This window comes from Paramisgurnus dabryanus, chromosome 21, assembly GCF_030506205.2.
Source record: "Paramisgurnus dabryanus chromosome 21, PD_genome_1.1, whole genome shotgun sequence".
NCBI classification, from domain to species: domain Eukaryota; kingdom Metazoa; phylum Chordata; class Actinopteri; order Cypriniformes; family Cobitidae; genus Paramisgurnus; species Paramisgurnus dabryanus.
The window spans coordinates 13948029-13965833 of NC_133357.1; the positions used below are offsets into that span (position 1 = coordinate 13948029).

At 37.6% G+C, this 17805-nt stretch overlaps 1 protein-coding gene across 1 annotated transcript in view; it reads left to right on the top strand.

The window, feature by feature from the left end:
• The window catches only part of lrp1ab (low density lipoprotein receptor-related protein 1Ab), a 116491-nt gene that overhangs the window by 957 nt on the left and 97729 nt on the right, over positions 1-17805 (top strand). Inside the window, exon 2 of the mRNA XM_073813038.1 lies at positions 15510-15632. Coding sequence (XP_073669139.1) covers positions 15510-15632 — 123 coding nt within the window. The remainder of the gene's footprint in view (positions 1-15509; positions 15633-17805) is intronic.

Below are 17805 nucleotides of genomic sequence, written 5' to 3' on the forward strand. Positions count from 1 at the left end.
GATGTTCGCGGGAGTCGTTTTTAAATTTTAAACGACTGTCAAATGGAATGGAGTGGAATTGTTACAGTATGTGCACATTGAAACGGCCTGCTAGAGGCAAAGCCGCGCTCGCCACAGGTCGATTTGCATTCAGTAGACTTGCTCGATATTCCCGCAATCTTAGCGGTCCTTTTAAGATAGGCACATCATCTGCTAGCGGTTTGTGATCCCCTTCGGAGGAGGATTTAGTCAATTCGTTTCAAATTTGTTTTGCATGACGTACACGTTGTTATCTAATTGGTCTGATTTCCAGAATGCTCGTATCATGTAATGAGTGTGGTGGATCAGTTTCTAAAACTATCCAGCAGAGATCAAAGGAGTCTGATATCTGCATGTGTGCCCCCTGTTCTTTACAGTGCTGCTTTTTCCAGATCAGTTCATACCTCTGATGTCTATGACATAGGAAGTTCCTGACCTGAACAATAGAAGACAAGATAACAGTGGAAGCAATAGAATGTTCTCTATTAGTTTGAATAGCTGTGATTTGAATCGAAACACCTACACGTTATTGTGTGGCTGTAATTGGTTAACTTATCTGATTGTTTAATAGCTGTTAAGACACATTCATTTGGGGTCTGTAAATTTTTTCAGGCTTTTAGCTAAAGAAATGCTGCCTACAGAGCCAACTGGATGGGTTATAGTTTTCTGTGACATCTGCGTAAATTATGCAGCAGTCCTTTTTTAGTAGGGCTCACATGACCCATATTTTGAATTGTACAGATCAGAATGGGATTCTGATGTTGGTCAAATTAGTGCATATGAAAGTTTAAAACCTTTGGTGAATTTCATTATTTAGTAGGTATGATGACAAAATAAAGAAAACCCCAAAGCTCAAATTTTATCAAATGACTAGACAGATCAGACATTCCCATTTACAAAGATACCTGGATTGTAAAAATTCGTTGAGGAATGAGAAAGTTATGATATTTTTATTATTAGAAATCAGAGGGAAAAGTTATATATGGATGTCAATGGAAGATGTGTGACGAAAAAGCTGCTTATTCACATGTTTTTGCTTGTAAATTATTCATTTCAGCAGATATTTGTATGAAATTTTTACAGATGGTAGAATTGTGTTAGTTCTCTAAAATGAAATCATGAACATTTACTGTTTTAGTTGATATGGCCCATTTAGTTGGAATTAGTTCTGACAGGATGTTCGCTAATCTACCACCACAAACGTGACTACCAAATTTCCTCGATTTATTTAAATATCTTCTTCCTAGGTTTCGATGAAATTTCATCAGTACCAAGATAAAAGATATATATTTTGTCAACCTTACTTTTCATTTGTGCCCCGAGTCTAGCGGAAGCACACCGACCGGAAAGTGACACAAATTTTCAAACAGTTGCTGTAAACTAAAAACACCTCAGGACTGAAAGCTTAAAATATCAAACGCTTCCAGTGGTTCTTCTTCATGTATTTATTGTAGTATTTAGTAAAAAAATAATACAACCATGCGGTGAGAAGAGGATATTGCATCCCACGCGTTTTAAAGTAACAAGCAGGTTGAAACAAATGTATCGCCCCAGAAATGCGACACACGTACCCGCGATGTCAGCATTGCCAGTGAATTTAGTAATTCACGAGGGAGTGCACATCAACTATAAAAACTCTTGTTGCTAAAACATAGTTTATGTAACTTCAAAAATCCATCTTCATGTAATAAGCAGTATTGTCAGAGTTTCGAGGTGTACTTTGTTTTCTGTGCACATTTGACCTGTGTGACATCGCCTCAATGAGCCCATTAAAGACACAGTGTCATTTACAATCTCTCAGTTGTGGCCGAATCGTCTCTGCAGAGCTCTGATAATAGGTTTAGTTAGGACCACAAAAAATAAGCCAAGTCAATCTCTGTAAACCTTAGATGAACTTTTACCGTTATCTTGTCTAGACAGGATTTTGTGCCCAAGGGATGTGGGTATTTTTATTATAGTGGAAGGTACGATAACTGTTGTAAACAAATGCATGATATTTGAACACTAAGCATAGCCCAAAAAAAGATTTTTTTTTGTTTATGGTCTTCTTATTGAATTGGTTTGAGATTAACTTTTGTAGAATTTAAAAAAATAGTTGCAATTGACTTTCATTTAGCCAGATCTAAAAGTTTTCCTACTTTCTGGAAATGTTGAAGTGGTCTGACTGAAGGAGGCGGGGCTGAGGTTCACGTCTTGCTCGTCCCACCTCCTCCAACCCCTTTGAAACATCTGGACGGATGAGCCATTAGCCTAGAAAGTACATGTAACGAGAATGAGAATGCAGGCCATTACTGACCGTCTTTTACTCTGCCACTCCTTTAAGATCTTGGTCCGGGATATAAACGTGCGTCTCAAGGCATTTCCTTACTGTTAGATCACAATTTTGGCATGTGATACTAAACACCGATTTAATGTCCATATTAGCACCGGCTTCATGGAATGCAGGGTGAGGGTGACTGTTACGCTGATTCAGGCGTGGGTGGTGAGTGGGCCCAAGCTGAAAACGGACTACGGCCAAAGCTCATGGTTTTGCTTGGCTCATGTTGTTGTATTTGACACATTCAGGTCCATTTTAGGGAAAGTGAGTGTTGGGTCCAGCGATTAATTTGGATGAATATAAAGAGACCAGACTGTTGCAGAGAATCCACCAGTTCTATTATGGCCTGAAATAAGTGCATGAATCAGTCCTCCCACATTCATGCATTAATACAACTGCTCTTACATTCACTGTTCAGTTCTCCCACACCATCTCTGTCCCATCTGAGGAGTGAATTATAACTTCTGGATAATGTTCTCATTCAGCCTTGCATTTCTGATATAGTCATTGATTTTTGTTAATCAGTGTTTTCATGCACATCGAAGAGCTCATGAATGATGGGGTCACTTGCATAACCTTGAGTAAAGACTCCTTGCATGCCAGTTATTCAAATGTGACCACTGACAGGAATGTTCTGGGTAGCAATTTTGAAAGCATCTCTGACATGCTGACAGTTACCACAGGAAATCGTTTTAACCGGGCCCTAATTTGTAAAAACGGACAAAAATGGTTTATATAGTAATGGACGTCCAGCAGAAGACTTATGGGGCAGCGCATGAATGCACTGTACAATAAATTCTAAAATACATAAAGTATAGTCAACACATAATAAATGCTAATATGAGACTTAATAATCACTTACCTAACTTGTCTGCATCTTGTCATGACCATGAAAATCTAGTAAATCTGGTAATGATCTTTGCACAATCTGAGGATACAAATAAAGGCTTTCAGGAATCCCACACACTGCTATTGCATTGGTAACGCTAAATTAGTTTATCTGACTTGAGCAGTTAGGTGTTTTAGTTTAGCTAAAATAACATCTTTATTTTTTTAAACTATAAGTTCCTATATCCAGAATTTCCTCAGCAATGCCTTGCCTCCTAGACTTCTACTGTAAGTGCAGTTGTGTACTGTAAGCACAATTTAGTTTGTTTTTACAATGAGTTAATCATATTTTAATGTGCTGCTTAACTCGAAGCCAAATCGTATGAATCCCAGATTCCTTTTAAAATAATGAAATCAGATTTTAGGCAGTCGCCATACAGAAATAATCTTTTGAAATAAGGAAGGCAATAGATTGCGCAGCGGGAGTCTCAGCACCCACAGCCTGCGGATGCTCTAATCTCCGTCTTTTAAACATCCCTCTTCCTGGGAAACCCGCTGGTTTTATCTGCAACTGAGGGCTAGACCCGGATTTACATAACTGACTAGACGTGGTTTTTCTTCTATGGTGGTTCATGCGTGTATAGCTGAGGATGAAAGGATATTGTTGATAGTGGTGGGCTGAGTTTGCTGTAATTGGTGTTTACTGTTTGCAGCATTAGTGTTTATCCTATTCAGCTGCTGGAAGCAGGGGGACATGACTGCATGTAGCAAAACAGAAGAAGCTGGGAGCTGTTGATGTGCTAGTGACAGGAAACATAAGCTGTGTTAGACAGGAAACATAAGTGGGTAGCAAATGCTTCGTTTAGGTGCTATAGTACCATGTGAATATATCCTATATTACTAAATATGGGTAATGTTTGAGCATGTCTTATTTTTAGTGTTTTAAAGAGGTCGTGGAAATTGATCAGCCTCTTTCTTCAACTGTACAAGGCACAAACATGGCTGCTTAAATGTTTAGACCAATTGACATGTTGCCTCGACATCCCACACTGACATGGTATAACTCTTTCACGTATTATACTTACTTTCCACGGCTAAGGTTTGGCTTTTTGGCTCTCTTATATCTTATAAGTTGAATATTCCTTTAATTAAAGAGATAACTCATCAATGGCGGAGAAAGAGTTAAGACAACCTCTCTTCTGCTGGCAAACCATTAAGATAGGATTTATTGTTTTAATGTACTGTACACCAAAGCATTTAAACATGTCTAAAAAGTCCGACATCTGGCGCTTGCTTGGCAGTGTTATCCGAGGCTTTTTGGTTGCTATGATGCAGAATGTCCGCTGAAATAATGTGATATGAGTGTATGTCCAGGAATGTCTTTTGGTACAGATATGGACACTCGTAGACAAAACATTAAACTTTGTATTGATTTTCAGTCGTTGTAGACAGACATAAGTTTTTAGAAGTAAGATGTGCTGGTTGGTGTGATATTTGTCCCACCCTTCCTCTACTATGATTGGACAGCTAAAAAAACTGTGACGCGCAGCATTTTCCCAAAGTTAAACATTTCACAACTCTTTAGAAGACCCTAAACTCAATTGGTATGCTTTTTAGGTTGATAATTTTGTATATGTTGAAACTAGGGATATACCGATACTGGTATCGGGTATCGCCCTCGATACCACATTTTCTAAAGTACTTGTTAAAATTCCCCCGATACCAGGGATCGATACCACGGTCTGAGAAATGTTTATGTTTGAGCGGCGTGTAAGGGGTTAATGCCTCTTGTGTTGTCCAAAGAGGCGCACAGAGTTTACAACAAACTGAAAAACTAGTCCCTAAATTATATGACTAAAGCTGTTACCTGTAAATTTAAATCATGTTTTTTATTAAGTACTCTGTATCGTCAAGTACTGAAATGCAAGTACTCGTATTCCAAAAAAGTGGTATTGGTGCATCCCTATTTGAAACCACAATTGGGAGCAAAAAAGCTTCCCTGCTGGTGGCTTTGTTCAGGGCATGACTAAATACATTTTTTTTTTTTTTACTTAATCTTCTCACATTTTGAACATTTCCAGATTTATGTACACTTTTGACCACCACTACAACGATATTACAATTATAAACCTAAAGTAATGATTTTTAAAAAATAGAAACGAAATCAAAACACACCTTAAAAGAACTAAAACTAAACTGAAATAAAAAACATAAAAAAATGTAAAACTATAATCACCTGTCATATATGGGGTCTGTGTAAAAATTTTGCATGCATGACTATGCCATCATGAGTGAAACAATCCAGCAGATGTCTCTGCAGAATATTTAAAGGAATACCCACCCCCATGTTGTTTTAAATCTGTTTAAGTGCTTTTAACAAAAGAAGATATTTTAATAAATGATGGTTACCATTATTTATGACAGAATTGTCATTTTGGGGTGAACTATCCTTTTAATTGGCATTTTACTAAAGCTTACATGTAGAGTTCACGAAAAGAACCTTTTCAAAGAAGCCTCTCATTGTGTTTGAGAGCCGTTTTGTGGTTGACTTGTAATCATTCATTATGTTGTTTATTTAAAATTACCACCATTAGGAACAAACAGGTGTTCTTTGGATATCATACTTCACCTTTAATAGTTTCAGTGGTTTAGTTTCCACTTTGTAACATGTCTGAACTGCTTCTCTGTACTGAAAAACAATCCAGATAAATCCTGTTTGTTGCTTCATGCGCAGTGCCGAGATATAAAACATACAAACATTGTAATCCGATGAGAAACCCTTTGTGATATCTTTGTGAATCACTGAATTGGGCGTAAGCAACGGTTTGTCAAGATTCTAAAGATTTAAATGAATGAAAGAGCACCAGTTTATTTCTTTACCGTAAGGAGGCCGTTTATGAAAAGATTATTTGTAAGTGCATTGGAGGTGGTTGGATGAAGTTTGGCCTTTCAATTAAATTTATTTGCCTACAAAGAAACCAAGCCAAAGGAAGCGTAAAATGGAAATAAATGCAATGTTCAATAGTTACTATGTCCATATTGTGCACTATATTTCATAACATGACCTATTCTCCTCCTTATCTGTTGTTTTAGATACCACAAAGAAGTTCTTGTAAGAATTAAGGTGGGCTACGGTAGGGGAAGATAGTTGTCAGTTTTGATGTTCTTGGTTTGAGGCACTAACTGTAAAAGGTTACAGAGTTGACAAAGCTTGCTTTACCAGTTTCATGTGTTTTAAAATACAATAAACCCAATGTGAAGTTTGAAAAGGAAGATTCAGATGTCTTTATTGATAAAACAACACTGACTCATATGTGTTTGTGTTAGTTAGTGTTCCATGAATCTTCTCTATAACCTGATTAAGCCATTATATGCGTTTGTATTGTTCATAGACACCGAGGACCTACGTAAATGAAATCACTTGGCCTGAATACGGCAGTATAAAATAGTTTTAGGCAGGGATATGAGCGTTCTTTGAGAGACAGAAACAGAATTTCAGGGTACCAAATATACGGCTTCACCTTTTGCAAACATGAATACAAAGTTTGATTGTACATTACAGTTTATTCACCCAAATTATCATGGTGAAATGCAACAGTAAGCTACTGTGCAACAGAAGTAAGGTCCTGTTGAGAATCTGACCAAAACCAAAAGCCTCTGGGGTTATTTTGATTACATCAATTGGTGCTTCATACAGATTAACCAACATGCTATTTATACTGTAATCTACAAAAACTAGCTTCAGTCTGAAATGGTCACCATTTAACTTCACAAAGCGAGCTTGTAAACACTCATGTTGTCCGTATACATAGAGATCTTCTTCAAGGTGCGAGCAGAGATGTTCAGCTGGTGTTTTTATATTCATATTCGATCACGTTGTGAATGATTGTTGAGGATTGTGCTTTCGGGTTTAGGCCATATAATGTGTGAGTGGAAAACACATAAAAGTGATGCACAGGAACTCCTGTTGGATTGTCTGGGTGTTTCACCCCATACTTTGTGTGTCTTGACAGTAAGTTTGTCATCATACTTCTTCAAATGAAGGTGACTTCTGACCCTTCCCAGTGTGATGATGTATCACTGGGAGGTCACTGTGCTGAGTTTGGCACCGGGAATTGGCAACAAAATACATTCAATACACCCAAAGTGGTCTCATTTTAACCCATATGCTATCCAAGACCTTCACCCTGTAAATGCATGGCAACATAGTGGATTGCTTTGTTGTGCTCATTTGGTAAAGCGTTGGGTTAGCAGCACAAAGGTTGTAGATTCGATACCCAAGGAAGATACATTTTGATAAATATAAAACTTCAATTCACCGTAAGTCGCTTCCAATGAAAGCATCTGCCCCATGCATCACATGTACATTAGCACGGAGCCCGTTGTTTTCAGAAGAAATTCAGAAATTTAACTTCAGTGGTGTCGTTTACATGCTATGTTTAGCTTCCTCCGTCACCTGCAGATGCGTTATGTGGGCGGACATTCCTAAAGAGTGGAAAGCAGTGAGAGTTGATGGGAACCAGCCCTGACTCCGATGTCTTTCCATCATTTTTTCTTTCCCTCTCTGCTTGACTCAGTACGAATTTATAATTACAAACAGGACCTTCAGGAATTTCTCCTAAGAATGCAATGCAACGTAATATGTAGTAATAAAACACTAAGGGACTGTAAAGATTTCAGTACCACCCTGATATACTTGTTGTTTCGAGCAAAAGTTTGACTCCGTTCCAAAATTCCATAGTGGCTTCCAGAGTCCCAAGTCAAACCAAAGAACCCGACTTTACGAGCCCATATCCTCACAGAGGACGAGCCTGCAGATGAAATCAATTAAATGGTGCTGGAATGTGTGGCCGGGGCCTGGAGTTGATTTGGAGGGGCAGTGCGCCGAGTGGGGGAAGCTAAGACTTGAGGGACGGAAAGTGGGTCATGATCCTTACAGCTGGCCTCCCTATTGCCCATTACATAGAAAGATGGTACAGCAGCAGACCAGAGGCTCACCCAAATTGGAAGCCAGGGATGAGTTCAGAAAGTCTTTTTCCTTGTCTGGTTCACTGTGTTCACTTTCAGCTTGGAAATGAACTTTGAGGAAAACTTTATAGACTTCTTGTATATTAAATGAAAGGGTCACCCAAAATGACACTTTTGTCATCATTTACTTACCCTCAGATTCATTGTAAGTTTTAAGCTTACCATGAAAAAAGTTTTTACCAAAAGTTTTTAAAGGGAAAGTTTGGCCAAAAATGATATTAAACCCATGATTTACTCACCCCCAAGCTGTCCGAGTTGCATATGGCCATCGTTTTTCAGACAAACACATTTTCGGATATTTTAGAAAATGTTTGAGATCTTTCAGTTAATTAAATGTAATGTTACAGGGTCCACCCATAGTCCACAACCTTCAAGTCCAAAAAAAGTGCGTCCATCCTTCACAAATTAAACCCAAACGGCTCCAGGATGATGGAGAACCTCCAGGATGATGGAGGTCTTCTGAGGGTAATCCGCGCGATGTTGTTGTAGAAATATCCATATTTAAAACTTTATTAACGAAAATAAATACCTTCCGGTAGCGCCGCCATCTTAGACTCCTCTGTATTCAGGAGAGAGTATTAGCGTAGTGTACGCACTTTTCTTAGTGACGTATGACAATTTCGGAGGGCGGGGGCACAGAGCAGCAGCAGAGTAGCCTCCGTAGGCTGTGTAAGATCTCATCCTGAATGCGGACGCGACTAAGATGGCGGCGCTACCGGAAGGTAGTTTAAACCATAGATATTATGTATGGATGCTGCAGATTGCAGCACTGCTGCTTTAGCTCTTCATGTGCAGTGTGAATGCTTTAACCTGTTAACATCAGCGCTTAAAACATGTGCTGCAAACGTGCAGTTCACGTATGCATTGTGTGAAACCGTACTTAGCAGTTATGTGTCTAAAACTGCCAAATATAGCATCTATTTACATACAAGTGCAAGATCTCCGTTGAAGTCTTCAAACATTTTTCTAATAATTTTCCATAGTTAGGTAATGCAGCATTTAGAATTGTCACATCCATATTGTTGTTTCTTACATATATATGGCCACACAAAAATGTACATTAATATTATTTGTTCTTTGAAAAGCTGTTCCTTCTCCATTTGTTGCATCTGGTTTGTGCATTTTTTGTCCATTTATTATAAAATAGAAAACGTGAGTATAGACAAATATTTTCCTGATGTCTGGACTTTATCATCAAGGGTTTTGGAAAATATAAACAGATGGTTGAATATATTACATTTTCTGGAATAGCTAATTATTTGATTATTGCATCGATTTTTAAATTAAACAGTACATCTTATACCGTAGATAGTACTACTATTCATATAGGCATTGTTCTATAAATCATGGCAGACACTTCTGGCATCTGCATGAGATGTCTACAGAATCAAGTAAAAATGCATTTCCTGAATGCATGCACATGCTCTTAGTTTCACCACAACACACACATATATACAGTATATATATATATTTCTATGCATGATGCTGTCCAGCAGATGTGTGAATACGCCCTGCATTCCGGGTATTCCATAAATGGACCAAAGTCCTGCTGTGCTTTCACTTTAGTCACAACATGTTTATTGTCCCATGTTATCTCTCAGAAAAGGCACAAATGCAAAAGATCATAACAGCTGCAGCCAGAGAGCAATGAGGTCAGACTCTATAAGATCCCTTATACTCTCATCTTGACATTAAGTCCTGGAAATACTAGTGTGAATTTTTATTTGAATATTATTTTGATATTGACCAAGACTGTTATTGCAATCAAAATTGTGATATTCTGATTATAGCCTTAGTCGCCCCCCCCGGACCCACAGCACTGCATTTTCTATGTCTCTCTTATCTGATTAAGTCAGTTCTGTTTGTTGATCTATCTGATAATAAGATATGAATCAGAGAGTTAAGGGAGATATACAAAATATAGTGATGTGGGTAGGAACGGAATTGGCAATCAATAGTATCTTGTACATCTTGTCAGAAAAAATGGTCCCAGGCTGTCACTGGGGTCTGGGGTGGTGTTACATATGTATTAAATGTATAAATATTTATACATGATATTAGGACCTTTTTAAAGTGTACTGCGTATTTTTCTGTCACTGTATCAATGTAGGGTTCTTTACATATTAAAGTCAACATGGATTTCATCTAGCTTTCAGCCTGGAGGCTATGTGGCTACACACAGGAAACTGATGTGTGAACGATTGGTTTTTAGCCTCATTTCTTTGGAATTTTTAACTCATTACAAACTGACCTCTTTCGGCTCAACTAATACACCACAGAGATTTGTCCCAGAAAAACAAAATTGCAGAGCATACTTATAAACTGTTTGAAATTGATATTGGACAGGATTTCAAGAAACAATAAATGTTTTTGAAAGGGATCAAGTCACCCAAGAATTAAAAAAATCTGTTTCGCCCTCATGCCTTTCTAAATCCCATGCATTTTTCTTTCTGCCATAAAACACAAAAGCGGTTATTTATAGCAGAATGTTGAAACTGCCTTTTCGTACAATGAAGGTGAATGGCTGTAACAAAACATTTCAAAGGGAAGATTTTTATTGAATAGAAACTTTCAGTCTTTCACCTACGCAAGGGTATTATAAGGATTCAGATCTGATATACTACACAAGACCGCTTTTATAATGCTTATTTGTTATTTCTGAAACTTGACAGCTCCTAGTCCCCATCTGCTTTTATTGTATAAAATGCAGGCAGTCTATCAAACTTCACCTTTAGTAAAGAAAGTCAAAGAAGTTTGCTATAGAAAGATTGTGAGTAAACAATAGGTGACCCTTAAAGCTGTAAAGGTGCCTGCTGTCAAACACTCCAGTATGCACAAAACAAAGCATACAGAACCAGTTCAATGTGAAGTTTTTTTCACGTTGACTGGTTTTCTTTGTAAAAGATCTTTTATTGCGGTGTTATTCTGCAGGCCCCAGAGGAATCCTGGCCAGTGTACCTTTTGGGATGCTCCTGATGTTTGCACTTGGGTGCAGTCCCAGAGGGACAAATAAAGACCTTCTTCATTCCCCACCATAGACCCAGATGCTCGGCAATGATTAACAATCCCCCTTGATTTGCACCTTCAGAAACTTGTCAGTAGTTTGGCTTTGCCCTTGAAAAATAAAGCGGGGGTCTGAATTAACAATCCGCATCTCTGTCCGTCCGAGATATTTCAGTGCGCTTTGAAAGAAGGAAAGCTCTATGGGAAAAGTTGCTAAAGCGCTCGGTTACCCTAACGACCCCACAACTTCCAATTAGACGCTGCCGTGTAAACGTGGGTTCAATTTAGTGCCCCTTTTCGGATATTTTGCACAAACAGTGGCCTCAGTGCTGGGAATGGGAACGTTTTTGGATTATAAGAGAGCTAAAGGTCATGGCAAATGTGTTTATAGCATCAAACAATCAATTTTATTGGTTCATATTTATTATGTAGGTGATTGCACCCTTAAATGGAATGCAGTTGGCTCCTTTCCTGATTTTTATGTATGTACCTGTTATCAGAGATATATTTTATGGTTTTTTTTGTATTTGTGACTTAAAGCTCTGAGACTTGAACTGGTGGACTGAACCAAAGCCTAGTTCTGCAAAATTTCTGGGGAAGGGGTAAAGAGTTGAATGTTGACATGTGTTGCGTTTATTGCAATCTGGAAAATTTTGTTTTTTTGGGAATTCTATATGGTGTGGGATAGCTAGATACCTTATTTTAGGCCAAGACTGTGTCAAACTCATAAAATAGTCCATCCAGGAAACTTTTACATTACATCTATGCAGTTAGCAAACACTTTTATCTTACATGGCAATTAAAATAGATACATTTATCATTAAGTCAAGTGTGTTCCCTGGGAAATCAAACCCATTGCGTTGGTAATGCAATGCTTTATCAACTCAGCTACAGGAACACTACAAGATATTTATTATTAATGATATAATATACATACACACCAAGTAGTTTCACAAAATAATTGGGTGTTTTGTGGGAAAGTGAGTACCAACTTTACAGTTAGGTCATTTTTTAAAGGGGCCATGGCATGAAATTCTAACTTTTTCCGTGTTTAAGTGCCACAGTGCTTCTGTCAACGTAGAAAACGTGAAAAAGAACAACCCAGTAACTTAGTTTTGGTAAACCATACAACAAGGACATGAAAAAATAGGTCATTGAAATTTGGCTCTCCTTATGATGTCATAAGGAGCTCTTATTATTATAATACCACCCCTTAATCTGCACTATCCAACTATAGCACTGCCATTTAGTGCAGAGAGAGAGAGAGAGAGAAAATAATTCACAGCACAATTGAATTTCAATTGCAACAAACCACCATCATTGCGATCAGTGTTTGCACTTCATCAGCTCATTTGCATTTTAAAGGACACACCAAAAACAGCAAATTCTTGCACACACCTACAAAGTGGCAATTTTAATATGCTATAATAAATTATCTATATGATATTTTGAGTTAAACTTCACATATGTGCTCTGGGGACACAAATTTTTTTTCACATCTTAAAAAAAGTCTTGTGCCATGGCCCCTTTAAGGCAGTAGATAGAAGGGACCTAAAAAAAAGTTATAACCCAATTATACACCCCTCATTTACACGCAACCGTATTTCACTCATTTTTATCCCATCATGTGATCATGAATAAATTACCTCGTGCCTATAGTATACAGCAGCAGTTTAAGAAGTGCAGATCGGAGAATAATAGCAGTGGTCTGGCTTTCTCAGCACTTTTAAACACAAACATGACTGTGCTATACACAACATCCCTCTTCTCTCTTTCGATTGCAGTCACATCCTCTCCCCCTCGCAGCTTACCCCTGCCTCTTTTTCCAAAACACCTCTCCGCCTGCCAAGTTTGCAGGGAGGTAAGCGTTGAAGAAGGAAGGGGGAAGTCCTGCTGAGAATCACAATCAGATAGTTAACGCTGTCCCCGTCAATGCCCAACTGCTCCTTGAGATACAATGTAGCACCATCACAACCGTTGTAGACCGTGTAATGTTTGGTGCAAATGTGGCGGAAACGGTGACCAGTTAAAATAAAGAAATCAGTTTGTGAAAGGAGCACCATTTGTTTGATAAAGTGCCCTTTACATAAAAAACTCATTTTGAAGGAATTGCAAGAGTAAATTGGTTAGCAAATAATCATTAAATAAAGATTCACCGATACAAAATTTTTGTGCAGATACAGAAATTGGATTACTTGGAATGACATCCACATCTGATAATCATATTTGCTTTTTACTCCTTTCAAATTATTATATTTATTTATAAAGTAATATAACTATTTATTTCATATTATATATACTGGATATAATCTACACTAATCATTGGCTGCCCTATTTCATTGCTAAAAACAACATTAATTTGTGTATTTGGTATAATACAATGTGTTTGCATTGTTTATGGTTAAAAAAAACACATTATTTTCCACATACTGTTCATTTTTGTAGCTCCAGATTTCACTCTCTTCCTGAAACGCACTGATTTTGTACACAACTCATTGATTTAAAAAGTGCTGTGTCCCTGATTGGACAGCTTATCTGTACGTTGTGATTGGCCTGAATACCTCTGATGTCAGTCGGAAATGTGACGCTCCTTACCATGTTTGAAAGATTCAGTCACATGAGCGTCAAATTTCTGGCGGAAGTCAGAGGTATTCAGGCCAATCACAACGTACAGATTAGCTGTACGAAGCGGATGGAATTATTAAATGTCGGTCTTGTCTATGTCACCAATCCCAGGAAGGTAACTGTTGCCAACAATCTGTGTGTATCTTGTAGTCGAAAAAAAGAGATTTACGTTGGAGATGATAACTTGCGTCATCGTTTACTTTGGTTTATGTACCTTTTGCATATCGTTAACATGAAATAATACACACTTACACACCAAAAGAAATGTAAAATCTTGAATTGGACCATAGGGGCTATTTATATCTGAAAATTGCTTATATCTGCCAATACCAAATATTTGCTGATATATTGGTGCATCCCTAATTATAAACCTTATTTATAACTATAAAATTGTTAAATACGGTTCTCAAATCATTTCTTTGGATAACTTTATTTTAATTATTTAAAATAATTTTTATTTAGAAAAACTAGAAAATTTTATTTTAGGTGGTCCCATTGCTTATTTGTTAAAGCATTTTGTTAGTAGGTCATGGGTTTGATTCCAAGGGAACACACATACTGATAAAATGTATACCTTGTACTGCAGGTCTGACAAATCCATAATGTAAATGTTGTCTCGTTTTGCTAGTAAGTTCTTCTTTAGGAGTCTAGCTCTATGCTTAGTTGAATTTTCTCACATTTCCCTAAATGCTTGCATTAAGCAGATTTTTTTAAAGCGTTCGACTGAAAATGGTTTCGTTACAGCTGTGGTTTCGTTGTGTATCTCTCAGACTTCTAGCTAAGTGGACCAGTCTCAGCAGAAGGGCAAATCCAGATCTGTGGTTTACCTCAACAGTCTCAACAGACTGACTGAGCAAAAATACTTCCCTGAGCGCCCGACTCTCCCTGGGGTTAGACAGAACTGACGCATGCTCACCCTACCAGTAATCAAAAGGCCTCTGTCCACACGTAGAGAGCAAACATTTTTCAGGTTATAAGTAGCAAAACCACTGTTTATGGTCAAAACATCAACGTCAGAAAATAAGCAAACTTGCACCTATGCTGAAATAAGCAGGTTAATTCTACACTACAGCATTTTAGTATGTCGTCTTAAAACATAAAGCTTGGTTGTGAACTCGGGATGACCCAGCTGTTCTGCTGTGTTGAAACCAGTCATCTTTGGCATGATGAATGAGAGTCTCAGCAAAGCCTGTAACCGCATACACTGGGTTTTTCTTCCCAAAACTTAGTCCAGTTCAGTCTCATTGAGGTATTTGCCTTATTTAATGTAAATGTTTCCCTAAAAAACGACACTTGCTTGAACCTTCTAGTGGTCGACCAATGTGGGTTTTTCAATAGCCAATGTCGATTAAGATTTTAGGGTTTGGAATAGCCGTCTTTTGCTTTGCTTTCAGCATGTGGTCGAGTTGTGAAAAACATTTAATGATTCGTGGAGATTTTTGGAGCCCCCTGTATCTCATACTTGTGTTACATATAAAACATACAATACCTTACATAAATTAACCTTTTTATAACAGAAAATATGCATTATCTTAGCTTTTTGTAGATTTGGTAACATTATTCCACAAGGAAATATTTGATATTTAAAATTAAATGGCTAGTAGTGAACATTGCTATATCACTTTTATTTGAACTGGTAGAGAGTTTTGATTTTTAGAGTACATACTTATAATCTGTTTCTTGTTTTCAGCTCCGAAGACATGCAGTCCAAAGCAGTTTGTTTGTAAAGACCAGGTAACCTGCATCTCCAAAGGTTGGCGCTGTGACGGAGAGAAGGACTGTCCCGACGGCTCTGATGAAGCTGCAGATATCTGTGAGTGTGCTGCTTTATCTGCTGCAGACATGACATAGCAGAAAGATGTGTTTTGATTAGCCTTGTCACAGCAGAGCTGAAATACATTGGTTGGGGCTTGTTTGAAGCCGTAACATTGTGAAGCGACCTTGGGTTTTTGAAAGGCGCTATGAAAAATAAACATAATATTATTATTAATAAACGCTAAGGGTTACAAGCCTGACTCTCTAACCATTATGCCACATTTTCTCTCACAAATGTATGACTAAACATTTGAAGAGTTTGGTTTCAAAACGCGATTAATGGCTTTTTTTTTTTAGTTATCGCCAAAATCAGTATTGTATCAGGTCAGTATTTAAAAGTCAATTCTTAATTTTATGCAAAATCCGATATCCGCCGTGTTATTCTGTCATCTTTTCTACCTTTTTTCCCAAAACAAGCAATAAGCACCACTCCTTTTCTGCAGAATGCAATAAATCCGCTTAACCAATCACAGCGCACCATAACACGCATTGTAAACAACAATGGCGGCGCGTTGAATACACACAGAATCCTAATTTTCCTCGTCTTGTACTTTGTGATCAACAAACAAACAAAAACAAAAGAATACTTTTGATGGCATTGAAAAACCTGTGGTGGTTTTCCGTGAGGGGAAAGAAACGTAAGCCATCAAAATCTTACGCGAGAGGCATTCGGGAGACGGAAAAATTACGGTTGTTTGTTCTCCCGACATTGACCCCAGGTGATCTTATGAAAAACGTTCACGCAAACATTGTTTTTACAGACATTGTTTTTAATATGACAAAGTAAGTGTTAATCAGTGTATACCACTAGTCAACTAAAATCTATTGAATCAATATATAAATGGGCATTTATCTATAAATGAATATAGATGAATGCACATTTATATATTGATTCAAAAGATTTATAGCATTTTGAAAAAAACTTGCATTTTGTGGAAAAAAATAATCAGTTTTTATAATAAATCGTTGAAAATCAAATTTTGGATTTGATTTTTTTTTTTTACCTAAAGATGCTATGTGAAAGTTTGTAACAGAAAATAGTGGTTTTCATCTTGTCACTTTCTTGGTATAGAAAACAAATTTCTACCGAAAATCCTCAAAATGGAATTAATTGCGTTTTTGAACCAAACTCTTCATTTACTTTAATAAGGGATGTTTGTAAATCTTGGAATTTCTTTATGTTGACCTCATATAAGAAGATGGTGGTATTTTAATATTTTTATTACATTGTTTGTGTTTATCTGAAGAAAAGCCTTCATACACATCTGGACTGACATGGGGTTGAGTTAATTATGAGAGAAGTAACTATCCCTATAAAGCAATGTGTATACTTTATATTTTAGACCATTACCTAAAGATAATATAACAAAGGCTGACTCAACCTCAGACACGGACAACAAAATCAGCGTTTAAAGGACACACAAAGTGTCACTCCTGAGCGATGGCATTAATTAAACAGCTCTGTTTAGTCTGGCTCGCTGTACACCATCCCGTCCGGCCAAGTCATCTGTGTGTGCGAGCTCATCTCAGATACACAAAAACAAGAGCCCAGGTCCTTTAATTTACCAGTGACTTAAATGTTTACACGGACACAGACCTGACTTCACTTCAAATCTGTCATACTAGCCAGACACCCTCACAGCAGGCGGTCGCAGCGGTTCCACCATCAGCTTGGAAAGTGGTTCACTGTCCAGCCTGAGGACAGACAGAGATAGTTAAGTGTTTACACACGACCTTCTGTGTCGTAACTGTTCGTCCTCACAGGCTGATAAGCAAATGATTACGCAAGCTGATCCAGGAAAGTCCATGTAAACATGGTCCATGCCTGTGTTTACTGGCTTCATTCAGCCTCCTCCATTTCTTTCATGTCTCTCTCTTCTTATGTCTTTCTTTGGTACCATGGTACAGTATCATGTAGTACTGGTTGATTACTAGATTACTAGTACAGCATTGGTATAGGAACACAAAAGTTTTGGGAACATGCATACTTATAAAATGTATATGTTGTAATGCACTGTACATCATTTGGTGAAAGCGTCTGCCATATGCATAATAAATGTACATTTGTAAACATACTGATATATGGCAGTCATGACATAATATGCAAGATACTTTAAATACCATATTATTACAATTGTGCATGACAACACACCATGGTATTACTATTGTAC